Source organism: Bos javanicus, chromosome 9 (genome assembly GCF_032452875.1).
Source record: "Bos javanicus breed banteng chromosome 9, ARS-OSU_banteng_1.0, whole genome shotgun sequence".
NCBI lineage: Eukaryota > Metazoa > Chordata > Mammalia > Artiodactyla > Bovidae > Bos > Bos javanicus.
The window spans coordinates 73,092,668-73,120,498 of record NC_083876.1 but is presented as its reverse complement, the minus strand read 5'-3'; the positions used below and the strand labels follow the sequence as shown (position 1 = coordinate 73,120,498).

Below are 27,831 nucleotides of genomic sequence, written 5' to 3'. Positions count from 1 at the left end.
GTAGTTCTTCAGTATAATAAAGAGGTTGGTTTTTCACATAGCATTGTTCATTTTGTAATCTAAGAAATGACATTTAATAATAGGTTATAGATTTGTTCATTAGTAACATTCATCACCATTTAAGGCCAGTGCCGTGTCTTAAAGCTATACTGAATACTCAGCATGTAACTGTGTTCAATGAACGGTCAATAAATCCTTTATGACGCTGATGATAATCCTTTCCATCCAAAGCTAAAGACAGATAGCTGTTCATAAGAAGTATTAATGCAGACTGGGGGGCATATACATGAAAACACGAATTACATATACAAATGCATGGTGACCTATCATAGCTAGCTTATCAATGAAAATACAGCCGTTTAATTAGAGTCTTTTTCGTCTTTAAAGTTTTAACTAATTCCTATACCAAACCTAAAGTTTGTTAACTCCTATCAGAGCCTAAATAGGCCCCAAAGATGAAAGTTGGATAAGACAAGGTTTCTGCTCTTATTGAGCACACAGTCATCTTTTACTAGATTATCAGAAGCCAAATTTGGAAAATAATTGGGAACGCTGGTGTAGGTGAAAGAATCCCGGACGAAATACACGGTTCAAAACAACGAACTATCCGTGGTGGACTTCTTCTCTTTCGAAAGTCCCGTCAATCAAGCTATCTGTGGGCGGGGCCACGCCGAAACCTACCCCTCCCTTGAGTTCCAGTAGTACGCACGCGTCCTCGGGGAGGCGGCTGACCCTGAGAGGTTGCCGTACTCAGATAAGACGCCGCGCATGCGCAGGGGCTGTGGCCTGCGGGAAGCCAAGATGGCGTATAGGTGTATTTGGGGCCGCAGTTGGCGTGTTACCAGTATCTGAGCCGGTAGTTTGTAAGGGGCTGTGGCAAACGCCCTCTCCGCTGTCATGGCCCGGCATCGGAATGTCCGAGGTTATAACTACGATGAAGGTAAGTGGTAGGATCATGCCAGGACGTTATCTTCACCTTTCAGGCCGGGCTTGCAGACGGTTGGCACCACCTTCCATATGTTAGCTTCTCGTCAGTGGTGCCAGGCTGGAGTTCAGAGGAGGCTTATTTGGGGAACGTTACAGGACGTCTGAGTGCTAGCGAATGGCGTTGTTACATGGCGTTCTTTTAAGTCGTGGTTTTTGTCCTCTCGGATTAATTTTATTTGGGGCAGGGGAGGTGCTGCTGGGCCTCATTTGGGAAGGATATTTGAAGAGGCTGGGATTCGGTGATACTAACACACGTAAGCATTATCACCACCCCCATTGTTTTCTCCCAGGTCGGTTACATGGCTTTATGTAGCTCCTCTCGACCCTTCTTTCAGAAGTGCCCATGAGACTGTTATTTGTAGAACCCGGATTGACTTAATGCTTATATTCAGCTGTTCTGCTGTAACTGTCAGATTTACTTGGTAAATCTTGTGTATGTGTTCATATACACTTAGTGCAGAATCTAGCTTGAGTTAGCTAACTTATTTTTTATGCTTTTCAAATTAAATTGAAAACTTAGGAGATGGTAGAAGAAAATACCTATTAAAAAGGCCCAGAGAGTAAGTTGATCAGATTTTGACGCATGTATTTAATTCTTGGTTGGTCATGCTCAATATAAATATACTTTAGAGGGGAAAAAGTAGCATTAGAAGAAAGGAGGTTTTGGAAAGGACTTGCTGATTTTAAAAGTGAAGTAAAGGGGAAAAAATGTGAAAGTTGTCCAGGAGTTTAAAAAGATAATTAGTTTGGGACAAACATTTCTAGGCAGTGGATAGTTACCAGCATCACCTAGCATCATAAAAGCTAAAATTATAAATATGAAGGAATGCAAACGAATAAAGAGCAATCACTTTGCTGAGTACAGAGTGTGAAGCATGCTTAGTATATTGGCAATCGTTATTAGCATTCCAAGCAAATTATTTTAGAACATCACTATGCTAATCATAGTGGAGGGAGGCTAATACCCTGTGCTACATTTCCAGACGGTGATCCAGTCAACCTGGCACATGTGAGGTTCCTGGGGATCACTTAAGAAGTCTTTTTAAATATTGCAGTGGATGTTAAGTGTTGCCTGTGGAGCACTGTTACCTGAGAAATGACTTTAGCCTGGGAGATATTTTTGCAAATACATTGTAAAAGATATGAATAGGCCTCATTACTACTTATTCATTTCTTTTTACAATTTTTTTTAATTGGTGAAAAATTGCTTTACAGTGTTGTGTTGGTTTCTATCATACAACAATGCCAATCAGTCATTATATATAAGAGATCAGCCCTGGGTGTTCATTGGAAGGACTGATGATGAAGCTGAAACTCCAATACTTTGGCCACCTGATGTGAAGAGCTGATTCATTTGAAAAGACCCTGATGCTGGGAAAGATTGAGGGTAGGAGGAGAAGGGGAGGACAGAGGATGAGATGGTTGGATGGCATTACCGACTCAATGGATATGGGTTTGGGTGGACTCCAGGAGTTGATGATGGAGTCCTGGGATGCTGTGGTTCATGGGGTCGCAAAGAGTCGGACACGACAGAGCGACTAAACTGAACTGTTGTGTGAGTTTCTATTGTACAACAATGCCAATCAGTCATTAGATATATTCCCTCCCTCTTGAGCCTCTCTCCCTTCCTCCCATTCCACCCCTCTAGGTCATCACAGTTGTTCATTTCTTTAATAGATATTGTGTCCTCAATCAACATTAACTGAGTGCTTAGAAAACTGTTAAAGAGTTTTGGGGACCAACAGTAAGACGTTTGAGAGAGTCTAAAGTGGAAAATACACGAGTAGCAGATGATTATGAAATGCTACACAGTGTGCTTATAAAGTGCTGTGGGAGCTACTTAAGTGATTACACTGTTGAGAATGAATGGGAAGAGTTCAGCAGAACTTATGTGTGAAGGAAGGCATCCTGAAGGAGGTGCTTGACTGGAGGGAGTGAGTGCCAAGTATCTTCTCACCTTAGAGATCCCAGATCAGGTGGTTGGTTGTCAGATTATTTGGAACAGTTGTTGACATCATAACCAAGCTGTTCCTATAGCATCAGAGGTTCATCCCCTTTTTTGTTTATAAAAGTTCTACTTACTTTAAGTGTCTGGTTTATTTCTCATCTTCCGTGTTAAGCTTTCTCTTCTCTCAGATAATAATTTAAGAACTCTCAAAAGTACTGTAACTTCATTACAGAGATTTTGTGCTCCCAAACTTATAGGTTCCTCTACTTAACTTTGATTTTGTTCTTCTCTGTTATATGGGTAGTACTTTACATGACTGCCTCAGTCAGTCAGTTCAGTCATTCAGTCGTGTCCAGCTCTTTGCGACCTCATGGACTGCAGCACGCCAGGCTTCCCTATCCATTGCCAACCCCTGGAGCTTGCTCACACTCACGTCCATTGAGTTGGTGATGCCATCTAACCATCTCATCCTATGTCATTTCCTTCTCCTCCTGCCTTCAGTCTTTCCCAGCATCAGGGTCTTTTACAGTGAATTAGTTCTTTGAATCAGGTGGCTAAAGTGTTGGAGTTTCAGGACTTATTTCCTTTAGGATGGACTGGTTTGATCTCTTTGCAGTCCAAGGGACTCTCAAGAGTCTTCTCCAACACCACAGTTCAAAAGCATCAATTCTTATGTGCTCAGCTTTCTTCACAGTCCATCTCTCACATCCATACATGGCTACTGGAAAAACCATAGCTTTGACTAGATGGACTTTTGTTGGCAAAGTAATGTCTCTACTTTTTAATATGCTGTCTAGGTTGGTCATAGCTTTTCATACAAGGAGCAAGCAAGTCTTTTAATTTCATGGCTGCAGTCACCATCTGCAGTGATTTTGGAGCCGAAGAAAATAGTCTTTCATTGTTTCCATTGTTTTCCCATCTGTTTGCCACGAAGTGATGGGACTGGATGCCCTAATCTTAGTTTTTTGAATGTTGAGTTTTAAGCCAGCTGTTTCACTCTCCTCTTTGACTTTCATCAAGAGGCTCTTTAGTTCCTCTTCACTTTCTGCCATAAGGGTGGTGTCATCTGCATATCTGAGGTTATTGATGTTTCTCCCGGCAATCTTGATTCCAGTTTTTTGTGCTATATCCAGGCCAGCATTTCGCATGATGTACCCTGCATATAAGTTAAATAAGCAGGGTGATGATATACAGCCTTGACGTACTCCCTTCCCAGTTTGAAACCAGTCTGTTGTTCCATGTCCAGTTCTAACTGTTGCTTCTTGACTTGCATACAGATTTTTCAGGAGGCAGGTCAGTTGGTCTGGTATTCTCATCGCTTTGAGAATTTTCCACAGTTTGTTGTGATATACACCATCAAATGTTTTGGAATAGTGAAAGCAGAAATAGATGTTTTTCTGGAATTCCCTTGCTTTTTCTATGATCCAGCGGATGTTGGCAATTTGATCTCTGGTTCCTCTGCCTTTTCTCAATCCAGCATGAACATCTGGAAGTTCACTGTTCACCTACTCTTGAAGCCTGACTTGGAGAATCTTGAGCATTACTTTGCTAGCGTGTGAGATGAGTGCAATTGTGCGGTAGTTTGAGCATTCTTTGGCATTGCCCTTCTTTGGGATTGCAATGAAAACTGACCTTTTCCAGTTCTATGGCCACTGCTGAGTTTTCCAAATTTGTTGGCATACTGAGTGCAGCACTTTAACACCATCATCTGAGGATTTGAAATAGCTCAACTGGAATTCCATCACCTCCTCTTTGTTCCTAGTGATGCTTTCTAAGGCCCAGTTGACTTCATTCCAGGATGTCTGGCTCTAGGTGAGTGATCACACCATTGTGATTATCTGGGTCATGAAGATCTTTTTTGTGTGGTTCTGTGTATTCTTGCTACCTCTTCTTAATATCTTCTGCTTCTGTTAGGTCCATACCATTTCTGTCCTTAATTGTGCCGACCTTTGCATGAAATGTTCCCTTGGTATCTCTAATTTTCTTGAAGAGATCTCTGGTCTCACCCATTAATTAATAAAAATCCCGGGAAGGCAAAGCCTATATTTTATAATTTACTCCAGTAGCCGGCACAGTGCTTTTTATGCAGTAAATACTCCAGAATATTGTTGAGGAAAAGAACCACTTTACAGAGATCGTAGGAAAGGATTCTCTTTATCTTTTGATAATTGTAACAATTTCAGGGTCCATTTCAGTGTTAAAAAAAACTGACCCAATATAAAAAGAAATTGTTTTCTTTAATATCCAAGTTTTTTGTGACTGGCTTCTCATTTATTTGGTAATAATTTTTATTAATTCAGGATGGTGATTATTGTTTAATAATTTAATAAATTATTAATGTTATTGGATGTTATATGTTTTTATTGAATAATAACATTTATGTAATTTTTATTTGTCATAAGTATTTGGTCTCAGCCTTTGACCATGTAGTTCTTGCTGCTGCTACATGAGTACCCTCAGAAATTAGCTAACTTTCCTTCAGAATTGGTTCACAGCATGATATTCCTGGGGATCTTTCCCTAGCCACCCTGCTCCCACTTCTGTTTTTGTTGTTCTTATGTGTGTTTCAGAGTCATTCTTTATCATGTGTCAAACACTTTGTTATACAGTTTTGTAATCACCTGGTTTCTTGTCTGTCTTCCTCTTACATTTTAGGTTTGTAGAGATCTGAGAATGTACTTGTCACTCAGTCTTGCACCCCAAATGTCTCTAATAGCCCCTTCACAGTGTTAGTATTTGTCAAGTGACTACACTTAGGTAAACATATTTATGTTCCTTATGGACTTTTAGTTAATATATTGTTTGATTCATTAATTTATAATAAAGCAAGTATTAATTTATGTCAGATATTAATTTATGTCAGACCTGTGTCATGTAGTTGTCTAGAGAGTCTTGCCCTGAAGGAACTTATAGTCTCATGGAGTGAACCAGGTATGGTTCTTTGAAGACATTCAATTAGAGGAGAGTGCTAGGGAATAAAAACAGTAGGGGAGAGGCTTGCTGCTTTACCCAGAGTGGTCAGGGAAGACTTCTACAAATAGCTGATGTTTGAACTGGAACCTTAAGTGGGAGAAGGAAACAGCCTTAGGAAAACCTAGGCAAAGACCATATTATAATCAGTAGGAAAAAAGACCAATCAGCTAGAGCAGAGAGGAGTTTAGGATAAGCTGGGTTTTGTACATTGCCTAGCCTTATATGAAGAGAAACTGCCTTTGTGGTCTGATTGTATACCCTGCGTTAGTCAGTTGTATGAAAAATAAATGCTTTGCTTAGAGCAGGAACTTGGTGAGAAAAATGGATGGTTGGCTTATTTCAGATTTTTGTCAATTAAAAATCTAAAAACATGTATGTCTTTTAAATATGTAAAGTCATTTAATACCTACTTTTGGTACAATTTTTGGAATTGTTTTGAGAAAAGTAGACATTGTAAGTTCCTTTAATTTAGGTGAACAGTAATTTATTTTGGAGAGAATTCAGATGCTTCCTCATTAATAACTAAGAATAGAAAACAAACTTGTAAATACTTTTATCTCTTATATTTTTATTTTAGATTTTGAAGATGATGACCTCTATGGCCAGTCTGTAGAGGATGATTATTGTATTTCACCATCAACAGGTAAGTTTTAAAAAAAATTTTGATTTTTATTATTTAAAGATGTTAAGTAAGTATTATTGTCATTCTAGAACTAGTGTGTTCCAGAAGACTATAATATGTACCATTTAGAAAGATAATTGTTAACATTCAGTTAAGTTTAGTTCAGTTGCTCAGTCGTGTCGGACTCTTTGTGACCCCATGAATCGCAGCACGCCATGCCTCCCTGTCCATCACCACCTCCTGGAGTTCACCCAAACTCATGTTCATCAAGTCGGTGATGCCATCCAGCCATCTCATCCTCTGTCGTCCCCTTCTCCTCCTGCCCTCAACCCTCCCAGCATCAGGGTTTTTTCCAGTGAGTCAACTCTTCACATGAGGTGGCCAAAGTATTAGAATTTCAGCTTTAGCATCAGTCCTTCCAATGAACACCCAGGAGTGATTTCCTTTAGAATGGACTGGTTGGATCTCCTTGCAGTCCAAGAGACTCTCAAGAGTCTTTTCCAACACCACAGTTCAAAAGCATCAATTCTTTGGTGCTCAGCTTTCTTCACAGTCCAACTCTCACATCCATACATGACCACTGGAAAAACCATAGCCTTGACTAGATGGACCTTTGTTGGCAGAGTAATGTCTCTGCTTTTTAATATGCTATCTAAGTTGGTCATAACTTTCCTTCTGAGGAGTAAGTATCTTTTAATTTCATGGAATACGGAATGAAGCAGGGCAAAGGCTAATAGAGTTTTGCCAAGAGAACGCACTGGTCATAGCAAACACCCTCTTCTAAACACACAGGAGAAGACTCTACACATGGACATCACCAGATGGTCAACACCGAAATCAGAATTGATTATATTCTTTGCAGCCAAACATGGAGAAGCTCTATACAGTCAGCAAAAACAAGACCAGGAGCTGACTGTGGCTCAGATCATGAACTCCTTATTGCCAAATTCAGACTTAAATTGAAGAAAGTAGGGATGACCATTAGACCATTCAGGTATGACCTAAATCAAATTCTTTATGATTATTCAGTGGAAGTGAGAAATAGATTTAAGGGACTAGATCTGATAGAGTGCCTGATGAACTATGGACGGAATTTCATGACATTGTACAGGAGACAGGGATCAAGAGCATCCCCATGGAAAAGAAATGCAAAAAAGCAAAATGGCTGTCTGGGGAAGCCTTACAAATAGCTGTGAAAAGAAGAGAAGCGAAAAGCAAAGGAGAAAAGGAAAGATACAAGCATCTGAATGCAGAGTTCCAAAGAATAGCAAGGAGAGATAAGAAAGCCTTCCTCAGCGATCAGTGCAAAGAAACAGAGGAAAACAACAGAATGGGAAAGACTAGAGATCTCTTCAAGAAAATTAGAGATACCAAGGGAACATTTCATGCAAAGATGGGCTCAATAAAGGACAGAAATAGTGTGGACCTAACAGAAGCAGAAGATATTAAGAAGAGGTGGCAAGAATACACAGAAGAACTGTACAAAAAAGATCTTCATGACCAAGATAATCACGATGGTATGATCACTCACCTAGAGCCAGACATCCTGGAATGTGAAGTCAAGTGGGCCTTAGAAAGCATCACTACGAATAAAGCTATTGGAGGTGATGGAATTCCAGTTGAGCGATTTCAAATTCTGAAAGATGATGCTGTGAAAGTGCTGCACTCAATATGCCAGCAAATTTGGAAAACTCAGCAGTGGCCACAGGACTGGAAAAGGTCAGTTTTCATTCCAATCCCAAAGAAAAGAATGCCAAAGAATGCTCAAACTACCTCACAACTGCACTCATCTTCACGCTAGTAAAGTAATGCTCAAAATTCTCAAGCCAGGCTTCAGCAATACATGAACCGTGAACTTCCAGATGTTCAGGCTGGTTTTAGAAAAGGCAGAGGAACCAGAGATCAAATTGCCATCATCCACTGGATCATGGAAAAAGCAAGAGAGTTCCAGAAAAACATCTATTTCTGCTTTATTGACTATGCCAAAGCCTTTGACTGTGTGCATCACAATAAACTGTGGAAAATTCTGAAAGAGATGGGAATACCAGACCACCTGATCTGCCTCTTGAGAAATCTGTATGTAGGTCAGGAAGCAACAGTTAGAACTGGACATGGAACAACAGACTGGTTCCAAATAGGAAAAGGAGTCCGTCAAGGCTGTATATTGTCACCCTGCTTATTTAACTTCTATGCAGAGTACATCATGAGAAACGCTGGGCTGGAAGAAGCACAAGCTGGAATCAAGATTGCCAGGAGAAATCTCAATAACCTCAGATATGCAGATGACACCACCCTTATGGCAGAAAGTGAAAGAGGAACTAAAAAGCCTCTTGATGAAAGTGAAAGAGGAGAGTGAAAAAGTTGGCTTAAAGCTCAACATTCAGAAAACTAAGATCATGGCATTTGGTCCTATCACTTCATGGAAAATAGATGGGGAAACAGTGGAAACTGTCAGACTTTTATTTTTTTGGGCTCCAAAATCACTGCAGATGGTGAATGCAGCCATGAAATTAAAAGACACTCCTTGGAAGAAAAGTTATGACCAACCTAAATAGCATATTGTTAACTTTAAAAGCACATAAAATAATTTCATTACTTATGAATAGAATTTAAAGTTTTGATTCCTTCATTAGGCTTTATACAATTTGAAGAAAACTCTCAAAATTATGGTTTTCCAGTATTCTTTGCAGTATGCAATTAATCTAAATTGACTAAAATGATAATTTAGTCAGTAATGAAAATCTAAACTTCTAAAGACAGAAAGCAGTTTTATGTCCAGGAAAATCTTGAATATTAAAACACAAGTTATGCATAGACTTCCCTTCATACAGTATTTTATCTACTGTAAATAAACCCAGTACATAGTTTAAACTTCTGATGGAGCCGCAAAATGATTTAGAGTTCAAATTCCTGTAGGATTCTACATCAGAGCTGCACCTTTTGTCTCTTGCTGAAAAACTTCTTTGCAATCATATAATGAAAGCATTTCCTGTGTTGGCGGCAGAGACAGTGTCTTTGATCCAGACCTTTTTCTTACTAATCCTTCTAACAGTGCATTTATCTTCAAATTTTATCCTACTCTATAAACAACTGGATAAAATGCTCTGCTGAATTTTACTATGTCATAAAAGTGGGTCCAATTAAATATAGTTAGGAACAGCATAAATAAACTCTTAGAACTCATTTTCCACAAATTGAAGGTTTAATATAGTAATTTAAATTTCTATCAGTCTGCCTTGTCTTTAATACCTTATAGTCTGTTGAACTGTCTTATAAACCTTTCCCTGCTTTAAGCCTCTTCATAGCTTCTGAAGACTAAATACGTCCCTTCTGACTTTTTAGAATTTCTTCTTTTTCACAAAGGCATAGGATAGGGGCCTTGGAAGTTGTCTTAGCACCCCTACTCTGCCTTACATTTCTTGTCCTGTTACTTATTACTCTGTAATGCATCTAGCTCTTTATGGGTACTTTGCTCTTTTAGGCTGACTAATCAGAGCCCTTCCTCTCTTTCTTCAATGTTATACCGTTATCAGTCACGATTTTGTTAGGAGATAGAAATTGCACTGGTTATTTTGCCAGAGAGATTTTAGTATAAAAAGTTAACTAGGTGTTAGAGAACACAAAATGCAAACCAAAAGATCAAGGAGGTAGTAACTTCAGGAAGCATTTATCATTTCTAGTTCCTAGGGGAATCAGCAGACAGGGTTGGAACCAACCTTTTAGAACCTTGTGGGGGCTCCTTGGAGCTAGGACCTAGGGGTGTGACAGGAAGATTCTGCCTTGTTGCTTTGCCATTGAAGTTAAGAGAAGGGACTGTGGAGCTGGGGCTCAGACCTGAGAAGGGGAATGTTGTGTGGTTGGTATAGAGATACTCTGTAGGGACACTGGGAAGCTGAGGTTCAGCCTTTAAAGAGGGCATTCTATCCAGCAGTCTGGTCATGGTTGTAATTGGTTCTGGGAATTTTGGAAAAACTGATATTATGATTACTGGAACAAATGATTTTGGCAAGATGAAATGTTGCTGGGGTGATGGTAACTAGAGAAGAAGCAAAAAGGAAAGGAACATTTGTGTTCCTCTTCTGGCCTAGTCTCCTTTTATTATCTCCCTGTTGGCTGATCCTAAAAGGGAACCAGCTGTCTGAAGAAATGTGCTTTGCAGAGACTTCAGCCTCAGCATCACAAAGCAAAGAAGACTGGCTTAGAAGTGGAGAGGTGGCTTAATTAGTGTGTTCTCTAATACCTAGGTAACTTTTTATATTAAAATCTCTCTGGCAAAATAACCAGTGCAATTTCTATCTCCTAACAAAATTGTGACTGATAATGATGTAACACTGAAGAAAGAGAGGAAGGGCTCTGATTAGTCAGCCTTATTATTCAGTGATTCAAAAATGCCATATTTTGTTGAGATTCGGGATGAAAGAAATTTCAGTTTTTCTGAGGAGTCTCACAAGCACTTGTCATTTGCAGTGTGTTAAAAAAAAAAACCAACTCTGTGGGTTAACCTTTTGGGGTGCCTACAGTTCATCATAATCAGTTGTCTAGGTGATGAAGTAGTGTCTGGTAGCACTAGTTAGTACTATGAATGAAGTAAAGATCATGGCATGTTCATGAGACTGATGATAATATGGGTGTGGTGATTAGATTTGAGTTTTTTGTTTTTGTTTTTTTTTAATATATGCTGTAGAGACTGGATTAAAGGTGGTACCTAAGTGGGTGTACTTAGAATAGTTAGTTAGGAGACTATTATACTAATCTAGAAGAAATATCTCAAGACAGTGTTCTCAAAATGTGGTCCATGTGCCATTTGCACCACTTGAGAATTTGTTAGAAAAGTAATTCTTGGCCCCATCTCATATTCAGTGGGGCACAGGTACTGCTTTGAAAACTTTGTTTAGGATAGAGGTGATAGCAGTGGATTTGGAAATAGATTCTACAGGAGCTAAAGACTACTGGACTTGGAAGTTGGTTGACTATGACTTGCACAGGAAAGCTTCATGGAGGGAGAGACTACTGAAAAACATCTTCATATTGCAGATTAATGCATTCATTTATCTAGAATTGTTTAACTAAATCATGCTTAATCTTGAGTAATGAGCCATCACTACACAAGGATCAGGCATTCTGAAGGTGTTTTTCTGAGATTTGCTTTTGTGACCTACCTTTCTTGAGGTCATAGTTTATCCCTTATCTCTCACAGCTCTTGATATGTGTATTGTGTATGGTTCATATTCAGGACAGTCTGACTATTTGAGAGTTACCTTTGTATGCTCCAGGAAGTGAAATCGGCTTTATTAGAGCGGGAGATAGTTAAATAGTTTTGACTTTCTTCTGTGACAAACTGGTATTTTTAACAAAAGCGCATGGTTTAGGTTTTTAAAATTTTCTAAATTTTACTAAATTAAATCAGTAATATCAGATCAGACGATTAATCTTCCTCTTTAGTGGTGTATTCTTCCCAGGAATTTTCAATTAAAAAGGAATAGTTTTTAGAAGGATACTTTCTGTTCTTAAAGAAGCAGCTAATGTCATTCATTGAAGAGATGATTTTATTCATGGTCTAATGAATTCTGGTAATTGAATGACTTTATCAATTAATAGGAATTTCTCTAAAATTTATCGTATATTTTTAAAAATTCTACTAAATACAATTTTCTTGATGGTAAGATGATTTCTAAATGTTATAACTTTTTTTTTCTTTAGAAAGATTGACTGAATATTGCTTTGATGCTGAATATTTAACTTACGTTAGGGAGCTGCAAAAAGATAGCAAAAAAGGGATAGCAAAAAGAGCCTATAAATAGAACTTTACAATTATTAATCTTGTTTCAACTAATATAATTAGAAGTGTTAAAAGATAAACTGAGGCATACTGACATTTTTTTTCCAGAGTTTATTTGAGCAAACATCAATTTGAATCAGCTCCAAATGGGAAGTGGTTAGGAGCACTTCATCAACAGAAGTTGGGGCAGGGTTTTTATAGAGAAGACATGAAACAAAGCAAGGAGATTATTTGATTGGCTTACTGCTTAAAACACATTATTTGTGAGAGAATAATTGGCTTTTTGTGATTGAATGTTCTTAATCCTGAGGCCTTTACAGGAATTAACTCTGGATTGGTTTCCCCTTTGCAGCCAAGGCATTAGAGCCACTTCAGTCTCATGACCTCCTTGTATGATTACTTTAACAGTAGATATCCTTATTCAGTCCATTCCAACTCAGAACCTTTATTGAGCATCAGTTAACTTGTAAAGATGGAGAAGGAAATGGCAAACCCACTCCAGTATTCTTGCCTGGAGAATCTCATGGATGGCAGAGCCTGGTGGCTACAGTCCACGGGGTCGCAAAGAGTCGGACACGATTGAGCGACTTCACTTTCACTTGTAAAGAAGCTTGTTAAAAATTCCCTTCAAATGATAATATGGTGGGTAAAGAGATAGTCCTGCCTGAAGAAGGCGGGAAAGGTTTCTGGAAGGAGATGGAATTGGAACTGGTGAATTTGGGAATAAGCGGCATCCTAGAGAAAGGAAAAGCAGTGTTTGAGCAGTGGTCTCTTAAGTGAGGTGTGTTTGGGAAGACACATGGTGAATGCAATTGGAGGACAAAGCGGGCTTGGAAAGGAAATAGCCAGATTGTGGAAGGCAGCTTTTAATTTTAGCTGTGTAATGTCAGTTTATTGAAGGTTTTTGAGTTAAGGGGTCATGTTTTAGGAAATTAACTAATGACGGTAAGCAAAGTGGACTACATTTGGATGAAAGGGGAGACTTGTAGGCTGTTTCCTACCTTCTCTGATGATACCAATCAGCTGAGTAATTGTATTATAAAACTACAGATTCCCTATCCCGTTCTAGCACCACTTAACCAGAATCTCCAGGGGAAGAAGCCTAGAAAGCTGTATCTTTAATGAGTGCCTCACATGATTTTTATTTTATATTTAGGAAACAGTGTTAGGCAGTTACAGGAAAACTGTAACTTTTTCAGTTACAGTTCAAAACTGTACAGTTCAAAAACTGTAAAGGTTTTGAATTCTTTCAATTTTTATGTTTATCAGAATACCTGAAAAATTTGCAAGTCATTATGGTGTTCAATTTTTCAGAAAGCGTTTCTGTCAAAGTTTGTGATTTAAATTTTTAGAATAGAAGAGCATCTTACATTTATCCTTTTCTCTCTCTTGCTTTTATCTCACTTTTTTTTTTTTTTTTTTTTTGCCTTTTGACTCTCATTTCAATTTCAGAGGTCTGGAATGCTTCTTTTTTCCTGGTAGCTATTGTCCCTGGGGAATTTTCCTGCCCACTCTCTTTCCCCACTCTTCAACAAATCCAGCCATCATTTACTTCTAAAACAGTGGCCACAGTATAGATTTCTGAGTTGGATTTATGTTTGGAAGAGTGTAGGAAAACCTTCCAGGAAGAATAGCTCCTTGGAGGTAGAGTGGAAGCCTGGATTTTGACAACTTCCATTTTCTTTGTCAATATTTTCTAAGTGAAAATTGTTGATGGAAGTATCTGATTTCTTCTCTCACTTAATTTTTGATTTGTGTTAGGTTTTTCATTACAGTTCAGAGCTATGAGAGGAAGTTGAGGAAAGTATATTTGTTACCTTTAGGCTAAACTGAATACAGTTTACAGTCAGAAAAGTAATTTAAAAATCATCGAGCACAAAATGGCCTGGTTTACATTTTTTAATACTACCACATTTTATTGTATCTAAAGTGCCATGGATTGTAAGACATACTGTTATTTTACATACCACTTAAAAAATCAGCTGTCAATCTAAGTATTACATAATACCAAGATACCACTTGATTATAAGACATATCCCTCATTCTGAGATATTTTTATGTGAAACAGTGATCATCTTAGAAAATCTGTGAAATAGGATATCTTTCCTACCATTTAATCATGCTGACTTTATAATGGCAGTATTGTATTTTACTTGTGCAGGATGGGGGAAATGGTGATATATATACAGCATAATATGTGCATTCTTGAAAAACTGCGGTCCTCAAATTTGTATACTAAAAGATAACAAAGCCTGTGGGAAAGAACAGGGTTATGACAGATCACTCAGCCTATAAAGTACTAATAAAACCAAAAATCATCTAATAAAAATACTTGCATATTTAGAAAGTTATGTTAATTTCCAAATAAAGTTACATTCAAGGAAATGTTTTTGTTAAATGTTTAAATTTAACAAAATGTATTTTTTTACATTTAACAAAATTTTTTGATAAATGTTTACTTTTTGTTACATGTTTGCAAGGTGAAAGCTTGATAAACTTGTAGGAAGAGTTGAAACTAATGAATAATGTTGCAAAGGCAAAATGCTGACAGGTCTTAGAGAGCCAAGCAGGAAGCAAGCACAGAAAGGGACAGGGCCAAACTGAGCCAAGAGGACAAGTGTGGGGCTATCTAACTTTACAGCACAATTCCAATGACAGTATAATGCTCTGCGGTTGAACTTTGTATTTGCCTTACAAAGTGTTGCGGGTGGGGAGAATCTCATGAACCAAAGCATCTTGAATGTTATACCTTCATCATTCCCCTGAGGAGCCTGTTGGGCTGCAGTCCAATGGGTCGTCGCTAAGAGTCGGACATGACTGGGCGACTTCACTTTCACTTTCATGCATTGGAGAAGGAAATGGCAACCCACTCCAGTGTTCTTGCCTGGAGAATCCCAGGGACGCAGGAGCCTGGTGGGCTGCTGTCTGTGGGGTCGCACGGAATCGGACACGACTGAAGCGACTCAGCAGCAGCAGCAGCAGTATGTTAAGGAAACATGCATTACAGCAGAATAGATTAAATTCTCTCAGCTGCTCTGTATTTCTCTTATTCTGTTCTTGCCTTCTCTATTGTAAGTGCTCCAGTCTTCAATGATCAGTTAATCTTTTGTGCTTCTGTCACACTTGTCATCTGTACTACTTATATGGCTTTTTAAAATATGTCACTGCCTTTTCTTTTTTTGCCTTTTCTGCTAATCTGTAAGGCCATTGTTGATTTATACTATGAATAAATAGCACTTACACCATAGTTTTCTGAGTGTAGGTGTTATACTAAGCTATAGTATTTTCTATTGTCTATATATGCATTATCTATAACTTTTGAATGTAGTTAGATTCCCTTACATTTATGGGCATGCCCAGAAGTCAAATGTGGGAATGCTGAGCAATGGAAATGCATGTTATGTGCTTTTCCAGAAAGCTAAATAATATAAAATCTCTGATGACACCTTGCCTTAGAATACTGTATTGATGTTTTTATCCGTCTTAAACTTAATACTTTAATTTTATTCCTTCACAACTGTGAACACACACTTGAAGAATTGAGTTCAGTGGGCATCCAGTTGATGTAAAAGAGTGAACACTTTGGGCATGCTTGATGCTTTTCTCCTTTGGCCACTTGTATTTTTGTATATGATATTCAAACATATGTTATCACTTTGATATTTTGTTTTTCTGCCTCTTAATGAAATATATGATGTGCAGTTATGTGTTGAGTAATTATACTGCCAGTCTGTAGAGTCGCACAGACTTCTGTCTGAAAGTTAGGTGTGTGGCACTAATACCGTGTCAGTGTATGATTGAAGTGTAAATTGTTTAAAAGTTAAGGCCTATGATTTTGGTCAGCTCTTGGGTTCAAGCAAAATTAGTAGTTCCTGGAAAGTGAAAATTGAACTAGTCTGTTTTTAGTATTCTTAATTATGCAAATGAGCAAATTTGATATGAGTTTAAAATGTTTGTACCATAGAAAAGAAAATTTCAGGGAAGCTAGAGTAGTAGGCAAGCATGAGATATTAGGAAAGATAATTTTTGAGAACTGTGGAGAAAGTAAGCTCTGTGTTTATGAGATAGAGAAGAATGAAGACCATTAGAAGAGATTAGCAAATGGTTAGAAGGACATTTGGGCAGAATTTGGGGTATGATATATTTTGTCTTAGTTTTTTTCTCTTTTCATCCAGTATTATGACTGTGGGCAAATGACTTTAGGTAGGAGGTCAGAATCTTTAATTTTTACTTTGTATTGTTAAAAAAAAAAGTTAATGGGAAATGGTTATAGCACAGCATTCTTCCATCGTTTTATATTCTAGCTGCTCAGTTTATTTACTCACGACGTGACAAACCTTCAGCTGTTGAACCTGTAGAAGAATATGATTATGAAGATTTGAAAGAATTCTCCAGTTCTCTTGTGAATCATCAGCTAAGTGGAATTGATCAAGGTATAGTAAGAATTAGTCTGTTTCTTATCTGAAAATGATTAATAATTTACTGAGATTTACCAATGTTATTTATCAGTTTTATTGTTCATAATATTAATCATGGGTAGAATTGGTATGAACTACCATTATATCTTGTATCTTCAAGGAAAATTTACATTTTGTTAATTATGTTTTGTGAAGACTATATGGTTAACTATATGGTTGAAAAATTGATTGTGTGGCTGTTATTCAGTAACTGGAATTTGTGATTGAAATCTTCTTAGGAGAGAAACTTCCGTGATTCGTTTTCTTTTATCAGTATTTATTGTTTTATAAGCTGTATGTAGAGCTTATGGTTAGATTACAGAAGCTCATTTCCTTGGAAAATGTTAGGTTCCAAAAGACTGGTTTTTATTAAAAATAATAATAAGTTCAGAGTAACACTATACAAATGTCCTGATTGGTCACAGTCATATAAATTAAATTTCAAGATAGAACTTGTAAACGGTAATGGCTTTGGTTCTGAGTTTGCTTCTTCTTAGTTCTCTTAAACATTTTAACAAAGATATTTTATATTTTGGCTTTCATCTTTTATGAATAAATTTCAAATGTGACAGTTTCAGACATACTGCTCCCGTCATAGGTTGATGAATAGTGTTGTAGAACCAAGATCATCAGGTATAAAAGTAGTGCTCTCTGTTGGTGCTGAGCCGGGCTCAGCTTGTTTGCTCTTTCTCTGGAGTGTACTCTTTCTCTGGCTTTGTTCTATGAATATTTTTAAATTGAAAATTTATAACAATTTGAAAACAGGAAGGAGGGAAGTATATAAATCTGAGAGTTGATCTTTGCGTAAATCGGTACAATATATGTCAGCTGCAACCCAAACCGAGAAAAATAGAGAGAAAGCACAGACAGACAAAATTAGAAAGCAGAAAGGGAAACAACAGAGAATTAAAAAAATTTCTATATCAACTTTGCAGATACATTTGACAAGTGGGATAAAAGTTCATAGACGAACTGCTGTATAAATTCTTCCATAGTTTTGATTATATTTTCAAAGAGTGTGTACAGTTGTCATTGTAGGGGGGGAGAAGGTAGGAATAAAGTAGAAGTCTTATACTTTCTCTGCTGTGCCTCAGAATGATTAAGGAGGTATGAAATTCAGAGTTATGTTTGAGAATGAAAGTTAATCATTCCCACCTGACATATGTAAGTATTAATAATTGCATGAAAAAAATTGCATGGCAACAATAGTAGTGATTGTAACTAGCCTCTACTAATTGCTTTCTGGGTCCTGTTCTAAGTGCTGTTCATGTATTAGCATATTTAATCTTCATGACAGCCTTATGAGATAGGCCAGCTATTGTCCTCATTTTATACGGGAGGAAAATGAGACACCAAGTCACTTGGGGGTAGTTGTACTGCTTAGTAAGTGGCATTTGGATGTGAACCAACATAGCCTGACTTCATATCTCTACCCTTTGTGTATGTGTGGACAACAGTTGCTATAATTAATTAGAATAGACCATGATGCTAGCTATATACTAAGTATTCTGTTCCAGTTTTAGTAATTCATGTTTTTATGAAATAGGCATAATTTTTCAAGTTTAGCTTATTAGCCTAAAATTAATTTTGGACTAAAGCAAAGCAGAATTACCCAAATATTTGAAGAATTTACTTTTAATAATTAAAAAAGAGCAGCGGAGAAAGTATTATATACTTGGGGGAAAAAAGGATATTGCCAGTAGATTCCTTGTTCAGTATGTAAGCATGTAAAATGTAATGTAAAATGCATTCTGTGGACTGATTTCATGGATTAGGGAATCTGAAAACTTGAGTTTTATTTTGATTACTGCTAAACTAAGTAGTGCCATGATTTTCAGTCCTCTTTATGACTTGTAGTTTGATATATCTTAAGTCATAGAGTTACTGTGAGGATTACAGAAGATATGTGTATGTGTGTAAAGTATTTTAAAAATTGTCACCTATTATACAAATATAAGTTAATATGTTGATGCATTTTTATTCAGTAGTCTCACATATTATTTTAAGATCTAGGGATATAAAGCCTTTGCTCTCATGGAACTTCCATTATTAATGAATATTATTAGTAATTACTTTTTATAAAATAGTCATCAGAAAATTAACATCCTTAAAGATTTTAGTCACCCAGATTTAAATGTTTGTGTTTAAAATGAATGTTCATTTTCCTCATTAATCTACTGGATTTCCTAATTTTTATGGCATTTTTGTACCAAATTATCTTGTCCATTCACTAGTAAGTTAGAAATATTTTCAAAATTAACCCTTTCTACACATGTAAAAGATCATCAGTATGGACCTCATCATCCTCATTGACTGAAATAGACTTTGTGCGTGTGTGGGTACATGCTCAGTTGCTTCTGTCAGGTTTGACTCTGCTACCTCTGAACTGTAGCCTGCCATGCTTCTCTGTCTATGGGGTTTTCCAGGCAAGAATACTGGAGTGAGTTGCCATGCACTCCTCCAGGGGGGTCTTCCTGACCCAGGGATCGAATCTGCGTCTCCTGCATTGCAGACAGATTCACAATTGACACTTTTTTCAAGCATTAATCAGTATTACTTTGGAGACATTTATTATAGTGGTTATTGAAATTGTTCCTCTAATCAGGGAAGCTAGGTATACTGTGGATAAAAATATAGTCATTGTAATTTTTGCCAAGGCAGATTACAAGAAATGAACATCCTACTGTAATTACAAATCCTTTGTTTCGGTTTCGAAGATTCAGGAATCTTTCATGACACCACTGAGTATAGCTTTTAATTATTGTTGTCTGTTCTAGCTCGTCTTTATTCATGCCTTGATCACATGAGAGAGGTACTTGGAGATGCTGTGCCAGATGACATATTGATTGAAGCAGTTCTGAAGAACAAGTTTGATGTGCAGAAGGCTTTGTCAGTGGTTCTGGAGCAAGATAAAGTGCAGAATTTGAAAGTCAGGAGTGAGGGAGCAATATCTACAGGAAAGATAGCAAAAGGTATGCTTTTACTTGTTCTCTTTTAGTTTTACAGTTAATGCTTTAAAAGAGGCTTTGATTTTGATCGAACTGTTAAGAAAAATGGATAGAAATTTTTACATGTTACAATAATTCTTGATTGTTATCAATTGATTTTGCAGTTTGTGAATTTTTAAGCTGATTGGCTGTGTTCTCTTCAGTCTGTTAAAGCCTATTTTTTGATCATTTTCCTGCTTATTTTTGCAACTGACAGAATATAAGGGAAATAAAATTAGATAAAAGCAAGACAAAACACTTTTTGCTTCTTGTTAGTGTCTTGATCTTTTTGATTATTGGTGTTTTTTTTTTTTTAACTAAAGGGTTGGGAGATGGAAATTAATAGCCAGGCAATGTCAAAAAAATCCCTCCTATGCTTATAGTATTTTATGAATATAATTTAGTTTTACTTAAATATCCTAAGTATTATAATTCTACTACTCTTTCATTTCATAGCCAGATCTTTAATTTTAAATGTTTAGAATTTGAGGTTAAATTTATAACTTAGGCCACTTGAGAAAGGAACTAATTATCTTAAGTGGTATAATATCTGTCAGTAGAAGCATGGTGATTTGTTAACTGGTTTGATATTTCTTATAACCTGGAGTCTAGATTTTTGCCACAGTGAAATTATGTGCAGCCTGTTACTATGAAATAAGGGTTGTTTTATGTAAATTAAAATTTTTTTTCATTTTGGGGGGGAGCACCGGGATTCAGTTTTAACTGACCTGTAGTATAAGTCTATAATGTGACAACTGTATTAATAGGTTACCCCAGATCACAGTAGAAGTTACATGGTACTATTTGTTTACCTGTTTTTAATACATTAAAAATATAGATGAACCTAGTTCTTTCCATTGATATTTTAGATGTTTTGAATTTGAGAAATTCTGATTATGAATAACTTAAAACCTCACATAAATTTGTAAATATTAGCACATTTACTAACTTGGTAATTACCTTTGTATATATCAGTGAACAAAGTATGAAGGTCACTTAAGATGGTTAAAGGAAGGTAAAATCCTTTATTTTTTTTTTAGAATGTTCACTTTTTATTAAATAATGATCAAGTATCACTTTATTCATGTCATAATCAAAAAGAAACATTTAGTAATTAAATGCCTCATTTCATGTTTCCTTTTGGTTGCTGTGACTGTCTTCTGCATATGTCAACCTATTCATCTGAAAATTAATGGCTCTTGTAAGGTAAGGAGTCTTATTATCTTCCTCTGAAGTTTCAGCTGATAATGTTCACAGCTCTTGTCCTCAGTCTGCAAACCATTTGGATTGCAGCAGCAAATCCTTTGATTTTTCTGGCCCAGTAGCAAAATATGGATTATATCATAATTCCTCTGTTATACCAAGTCACTATTTACTCCATAAAAAAAAGAAACTTGACAGACCTAAAAGTGAAAAGAAATTAGAATCATGTAAGTTAACAAAAGAGCTGTCCCTAGCTGACCTAATCAATGATATGCCAAGAGATTCTTATAAAAGTCAGCCATCAGTCAGATTACCACCCACAGATAGTGTGGAGAGTCTACCTTCAAAGAGTCTAGATGGTAATTTGTTAAGACCTCATGTGTCTGAGTGTATTTCCAAAGATGATTCTGCCTTCAAAGGCATACCAGATTTAAAATCCTTAATGATAAAAAACACAGCACCTAATAACTCATCAACTATTCAGAATGATTCAGTACCTGATTTGCAAAACATTCCAGTACAGAACAGTTTAGGAAGTTTAAATAATCCTTCATTGGAAAATATGGCTCTTGATAATTTAAATGCTAGTAAAACGACTGAAGTTGGAATTGTTTCTTCAGTTGAACAAAGTAATAAGAATTGCATATTAAAGAGTGACAACTTGCAGTTTTCTCAGTGTGAAAGTCCATCCCTAGCTGAACTGTTTGAGGAACACAAGAAAAACAATCCAAGCGAGTGCTTTACTTTACCTGATTTTTGTCACCAACCATCTTCCAGTTTCACAGATCTCAGTTTGGGATCTTTTCCCTTGTCACAACTAGCAAATCGGTATCAGTCTTCAACTGGAATATCAGAGTTAACAGGATCTCTATCATCTTTGGCATTTTGTAAAGCTTCTCCGACAAGAGACCTTGAGAATTTGTCACTTTCTGATTTGATTGCAGAAACGATTGATATAGACAACCCTCAGATTAGGAAAGATTCCTGTATGCTCAGTTTATCTGAAATGAGGTCACCTGGAATAGACTCAAATATTGATCTTAGTGTCCTCATAAAAGCCCCAGATTTTGTTCCCAAACCTGTAGTAGACCAATCAGTTGCTCCAATACCAGAAACTAAAGTTCTAAGTTCAAAATTAGGGAAAAATTCCAATTCTGCTAAGGATAATAAGAAAAACAGTAAAAGCTCTCTGCCTAGGAAACCACCTTTTTCTCTCTCTTGGACCAAAGCCCTTGCTGCCAGACCTTCAGCTTTCGCTTCAACCCTGTGTCTTCGTTACCCATTGAAAAGCTGCAAGCGACGTACCCTTGATCTCTATAAGGCTTTTCTTTATAGTAGACAAGTCCAAGACGTAAAAGACAAAGATATAAGTCCTCTTATAGCAATAACACCGTTTGACTTCAAATCAGCATCTCCTGATGACATTGTGAAAGCTAATCAAAAGAAAGCTTTTACTAGAGAATAGTAACAAAAGGAAAACTTGCTAACTGTTGTAGAGCTTTTTCTTTTAAATTAATTTAATTTTAAGCTTTTATAGGGTTACTTTATATTACGGGATTTAAGTTGTGAAATTTATATTAAAATTGTCTTAAGTCAGTTGATAAATTTAGTTGATATATGCTTTTGCACTGAAATTTCTTTTTACTATATCTTCTTTTAGTGATAACTGGCTTTAAGTTGATAGCCTGTAATAGGTGTATGTTTACAAAGTGCTTATGATAACTTGATATTGTGAAATCAAACCTCAGCTATTTTTGTTTAAAGCATTCAGCTTTGAAAATTTTTATGATGAGACATTTTCTTTTATAAAATATTTTTGTGCTTTGTTCTTAAATGAAAATGCTACCACTTGGGATTAGTATAGTTTAGTGATAAAGATTTTTCTTGTGATATATGGCATGGCATAGCCAAGACAGTATTATATTTTGAAATATTAATGAAATCATTCCAAGTTTGATTATTTTTCTGCCAGTGAATACTAAAACTTTTCTATTAGAAAATCTTAAAATTCCTAACTTTTAAGAATACTGTTAGGTTGTTGAAATAACATTTTTCATGATATAAAATATAAATCCTTTTAAGGGACCATGTACATATTGAAGATGGATTAATACATAATTTATTTTTATACATTTTCAAAACCATTTGTCCTAAATGAACACTTTAAAATAAATATGTAGAAGGTCTTTTCAAGTATGGTTGCATGTTCCTTGAGTAATCTACCAGATCTCTTTCATGTTTTGTTTTGTTTTTCTTTTTACTATAAGTAATGAAATGTGGACTTTAACTCTTTGCTACTAGACAGCTCTGTGTGCTATAATGACAAAGTTTCAGCAGTAGTTGACCTAGTAAGATCTCTTCTAGTGAGCAGAACAAGTAGGTAATTCATCTCTTAAAGCAGTCGTCCTCAACTAGCAGTCAGAATCACTGGGGAAATTATTTTCAAAATGTAGCTATTGTGACTTCACTCCAGACATGGTGAGTCATTTCTGAGGGATGACATTTGGAAATGTGTATTTTCAGGATGGTCCCCAGTTAATTCTGATGGGTTACTTCTACTTGAGAATCGGTCCCTTAAAGAAATCAGTAGAATGAAAGGAATTACTAATGCTGGGAATAACACCTGGCCAACTTGAATTTTTAATTTGTATTTTCTAGTAATTAGGAATACCAAGGAATATTGCAGATTAGGAATTAGCACCTTTTTTGTTAGAAGATAATGTTATTAGTTATTTCTTGCAGGAAAAAAGTAGTCTATAAAATGTTGTTTCTTAATGAGAACAAAATAGCTATATTTTCCCAGTAAAAAATATTTTCTCTGACTACTACTTTAATCTGTGTTTGATAATTTTTTAAAATATTTCTTGTTTCTGTTTATTTTCAGAATGACATCCCAATATCCCAGTATTTTTAGTTGTATATGATGTTTTTATATCCAGTGTTTTGGTGGGAAAGCTTAAGCCAGCCTTATGTCCTTGTTGTTCTTGACTAAACACTTTGTGACATCTTCACTTTTTGTTTCTAACTGCAGATTTCAGTGCGTATCCTACTGATGCTTAGATCATATGAATTACAAGTTATATTTTGTGATCAGTTTTGAAGTTTGAATTACCCCAACTGCTGATTTTGTTTTTCTAGTCTTGAACTTTAATTGGATATTTTAGTAATTTTGAACTATTAGTCTATGACTCATCAACTAGATTTATATACTGTAGGCAGTCTCCAGTTTAGAAGTGAATTGTATTCTAAGTGTTTGTTTAGAACTGACAATAATTCTTGATAGATTAAATGCTGCCCAAGTGGTCCCTTTGCACATAAATCCACAAATACATATTTAATCCATATTGAAATCGAACAGCATTACTTTTATATTATCTTTTATAACAAACTAATTTTCAAGTGGAAATACAATACTTTAAAGCCATATAGTAGGTCTTGTAGCGTGAACTAGATCTCCCTTTGTTGGATGATCAGGATTGTGACTTCTATTTATGATGTTATGATTTTAGGGGAAAAATATTCTATATTACAAGGTGATAGGGAAGGTAACAATTTTTAAATAGGTCTCTGTATTTCTGTTGTGATGGCTACTGGTCCGTCAGGCACATACCTGACAGGCACTTGCCCCATTGACTAAGGAAGTGTCACAGTCTCTGAGATTCAGAGAGTGGGACCAAGAAGACCCACTGTCCCTTCTGTTTTTGGCCATTAGCCTTTGGTAAAGAGACCCCATGGACTGTACCCTATCAGACTTCTCCATCCATGGGATTTTCCAGCAAGAATACTGGAGTGGGTTGCCATTTCCTTCTCCAGGGGGTAAAGAGACTAGTGCCTGCTTATTCATGGATATTTTCCTAGTGAGGACAGTTGCTTGCACTAAGTGCATCTTCTGCACCAGCTGCTGTTTACTGATTGACTGCTGTCTTGGTAGCTCAGGTATGCTAAGTGTTTTTGGTCTATTTTCCAAGTGCAGAGCCATTTTTATTTGTGTTATGCTCAAATATTAATAGCATACTTTAAGAATAGAAATAATGTTGTAATTATATTCTAAATGATACAAAATACAAGATGTTTGAAATGACCATTTTTCCTCTTCACTTTTTTTGATTTTTTAAAAGAGCTGTTGTTCACAGATGTTTTTCTGTCTTGCATTTGGTTGGTCTTTTTGGTTATGGTTCTTGCCATTAATTGCAAAGAACAAGGTATCACTTCTGTACAGAACACTTTGCTTATCATTTCTTTCTTAGTTCTATCTTTTTCCTATTTCCTAGTTACTGAACTGGTATTTTAACCTCTTCCCACCCCCACCCCTGCCTTAGCTTTGAATCTTTCTTTCTTGAACTTTTCTTTCAGCCTTTTCCCCCCTCATATAAATAGTAATAACTGTTCGCAGTGTACTATATTTAATTTCTTGTGGTCAGTGGGAGATCATACAATTAATTGCCATACCAAGGGTAAAACTAGTCCAGTGCTTTTAAATATGCGGACCATTGCAAATTAGCAAGCACACAGTTATACACTGAGGAATAACTGTGTATCAGGTTTCTGTTTGGTGTTCATACAAGTGTATATTTACTTGTAAAATCAGTTTAGTAGTACCCTAGAAATTGTTTTCTATTTTATAAATGAAGGTAATGCTGACTAGATAGGGAGGGATTGATACAAATCCTTTATTAATTTTCTTTTGTAATTATATAAAGCTCAGTGTATGCAGTTGTATATTGTAATTTCAATTTCTAGGATACAAAAGATTTGTCACATTTTGAATGTACGTATACATTTTTGTAAAAGCCACATCGGAATAAATTATAATTCTGGGGTTTTCTAAAATCAGGTGTGAAAACATCACAATTTATCCATTAGGATTTTTTATATAAGCTTAATATTTCAGAGTGATATTTTAATAATTTATGATAAAGGTTTCTGTAAACAAGTTGAAAAATGCACTACCTGGTTGTGCAGACTTTCTTTGAAGATATTTGTCATTTAGAATTCTTATTTTCCAAAAGGTAGAATTTGTATTTTTACTTTTGAGGACTCACATAGAAACATTCTTAAAGTATAGATTATGGTGAATATGGATAATATAATTGCAAAGGTGGCAGTGGAAAATAAAACATTTGATAAAGTACACATTTCTGATGTTGACATGCCTGGTTTATATGACTTAAAGGAAAGCATCCTTCTAGTTATAGGACATAGCTGGAGATGATCAAAGATGTGATTCTCAAATGGGATGGGAAAATGGGTACTTAAACACATAGTTATATTTATTGCAGTGTGTATGGGATGCATGACATTACACTCTCCGAAGCTGACATCTTTGTCTTCCTGATCCAAGCTGCGACCTCCTCCTGTTTCCTCTCTTTATTAGCAATATCAGCATCTTCCCAGTTGCTCAAGCCAGAAACCTGGGTAGCATCATCGTTGATTTTGCTTCCTCATTTACTTCTTATAATTGATTGTTGTTGTTTAGTTGCTAAATCGTGTCCAACTCTTTTGTGACCCCATGGACTATATAGCCTGCCAGGCTCTTCTGTCCATTGGATTTTCCAGGCAAGAATACTGGAGTGGGTTGCCATTTCCTTTTCTGGGGAATTTTCCCGACCCAGAGATCAAATCCAAGTCTCCTGCCTTAGCAGGCAGATTCTTTACCACTGAGGCCCCTGGGAAGCCCTGTAATTGATTCCAGTCCTATTGATTCTTCTTTACTAATAAGTAATTATATGTGTGTACATATACAGTGGATTGTTCTTATTTGTGGTAGTTATATTTTATAAAGTCATAAATGAGTGAACACTGAATGAAAGGCAGACACTGACTTAGCAAAAACTGAACCATTGCTCCCATAAGAAATACAAGGTTAGGTTCCTGTGATCCTCTGGTCACAACATTTTTGTCAATCAATCAATACATGACCTTGTTTTATGTATGTTTAAAGACACTTTGTTTAATATGTATTATTGATATATTATTGATTCATTGAAATTGAACTCATAGCCAGTAGCACTATAACTTAATGCCTAACACTATCTATATGCATCTTTTTAATTTGTAAGGTGCATCACAGCTGCTTTGTGCTTAACACTAGACAGTGCTTCAGACTACTCTTGGGGACCATTTTAAACAGCAGAATCACCAACTGATATCACAGGGTGAAAAATGTGGCATTTAAGAGGTCATGAAAAAGGATACTGCTTTATGAGAGTTGAAACAAGAAGGCAGAATGCATATTATTTGACCTCAGTTGGGAACATGCATGTTAGGCTAGTAAAATTTTTTACTGTTCTACACTGTCCACAAGAGACTGCAAAAGTGCTGAAAGTCATGGTTTTTAGTGATAGCTGAATCCATGAATATGGAATCCTCAAGTACAGATTGATTGTCCATTTTTTGATCCATATTCTTTGCTCTTATTACTGCTTTTTCTCTTAAAGACTATTAGCGTGGGCAGAATTCCTAAAATATTTAACTGGCTTCTTTACTTCTCAGTTAATTTTCTCTCAGACACTTTCTACAATACAGGTAGAGTGAATTTTCCGAAATGTAGTTCTAATTTTCTGTTGCCCTGTTTAAACCCTTCATTTTATTGTAAGACCTTTTGTCATCTGGTTTCTCTTTGTGTCACCCACTACCCAAATCCACCCAAGAACACCTACCTGAGTTTCCTCTGCTTCTATAGTGCTTTGCCCTTTCCCCTCCTGGCAATTAGATCTTGAGGCTGTGGTTTATATATCACTTTACTCCTAATCCTGGGATAGGGGAACCATCTTGTGTACCCATTATTCACCGTATTCCTTTTTACTTCCACCTCATGTAAAATCATAACCTCTGCCCCTTTCTCTGATAACCCTGCTTTACTGTTCCTCACAACC

At 36.3% G+C, this 27,831-nt stretch overlaps 1 protein-coding gene across 7 annotated transcripts in view; it reads left to right on the top strand.

Annotated features, from left to right (window-relative positions):
• Window positions 1-721: 721 nt before the first annotated feature.
• HBS1L (HBS1 like translational GTPase) overlaps window positions 722-27,831 on the top strand; it is an 85,240-nt gene continuing 58,130 nt past the window's right edge. For 3 of the 7 annotated variants that reach the window (XR_009738555.1, XM_061428047.1, XM_061428049.1), the window contains exons 1-4: window positions 756-940; window positions 6,486-6,551; window positions 16,614-16,742; window positions 19,544-19,738. Coding sequence is in view for 4 of the 7 variants with exons in the window: in XM_061428047.1 (XP_061284031.1) it covers window positions 898-940; window positions 6,486-6,551; window positions 16,614-16,742; window positions 19,544-19,738 (433 nt within the window). In the remaining 3 variants the exon portion in view is untranslated. Of the gene's footprint in view, window positions 941-6,485; window positions 6,552-16,613; window positions 16,743-19,543; window positions 19,739-20,964; window positions 26,092-27,831 lie in introns of those variants that run through there. The other 4 variants (XM_061428048.1, XM_061428046.1, XR_009738554.1 and 1 more) reach the window with 4 other exon arrangements.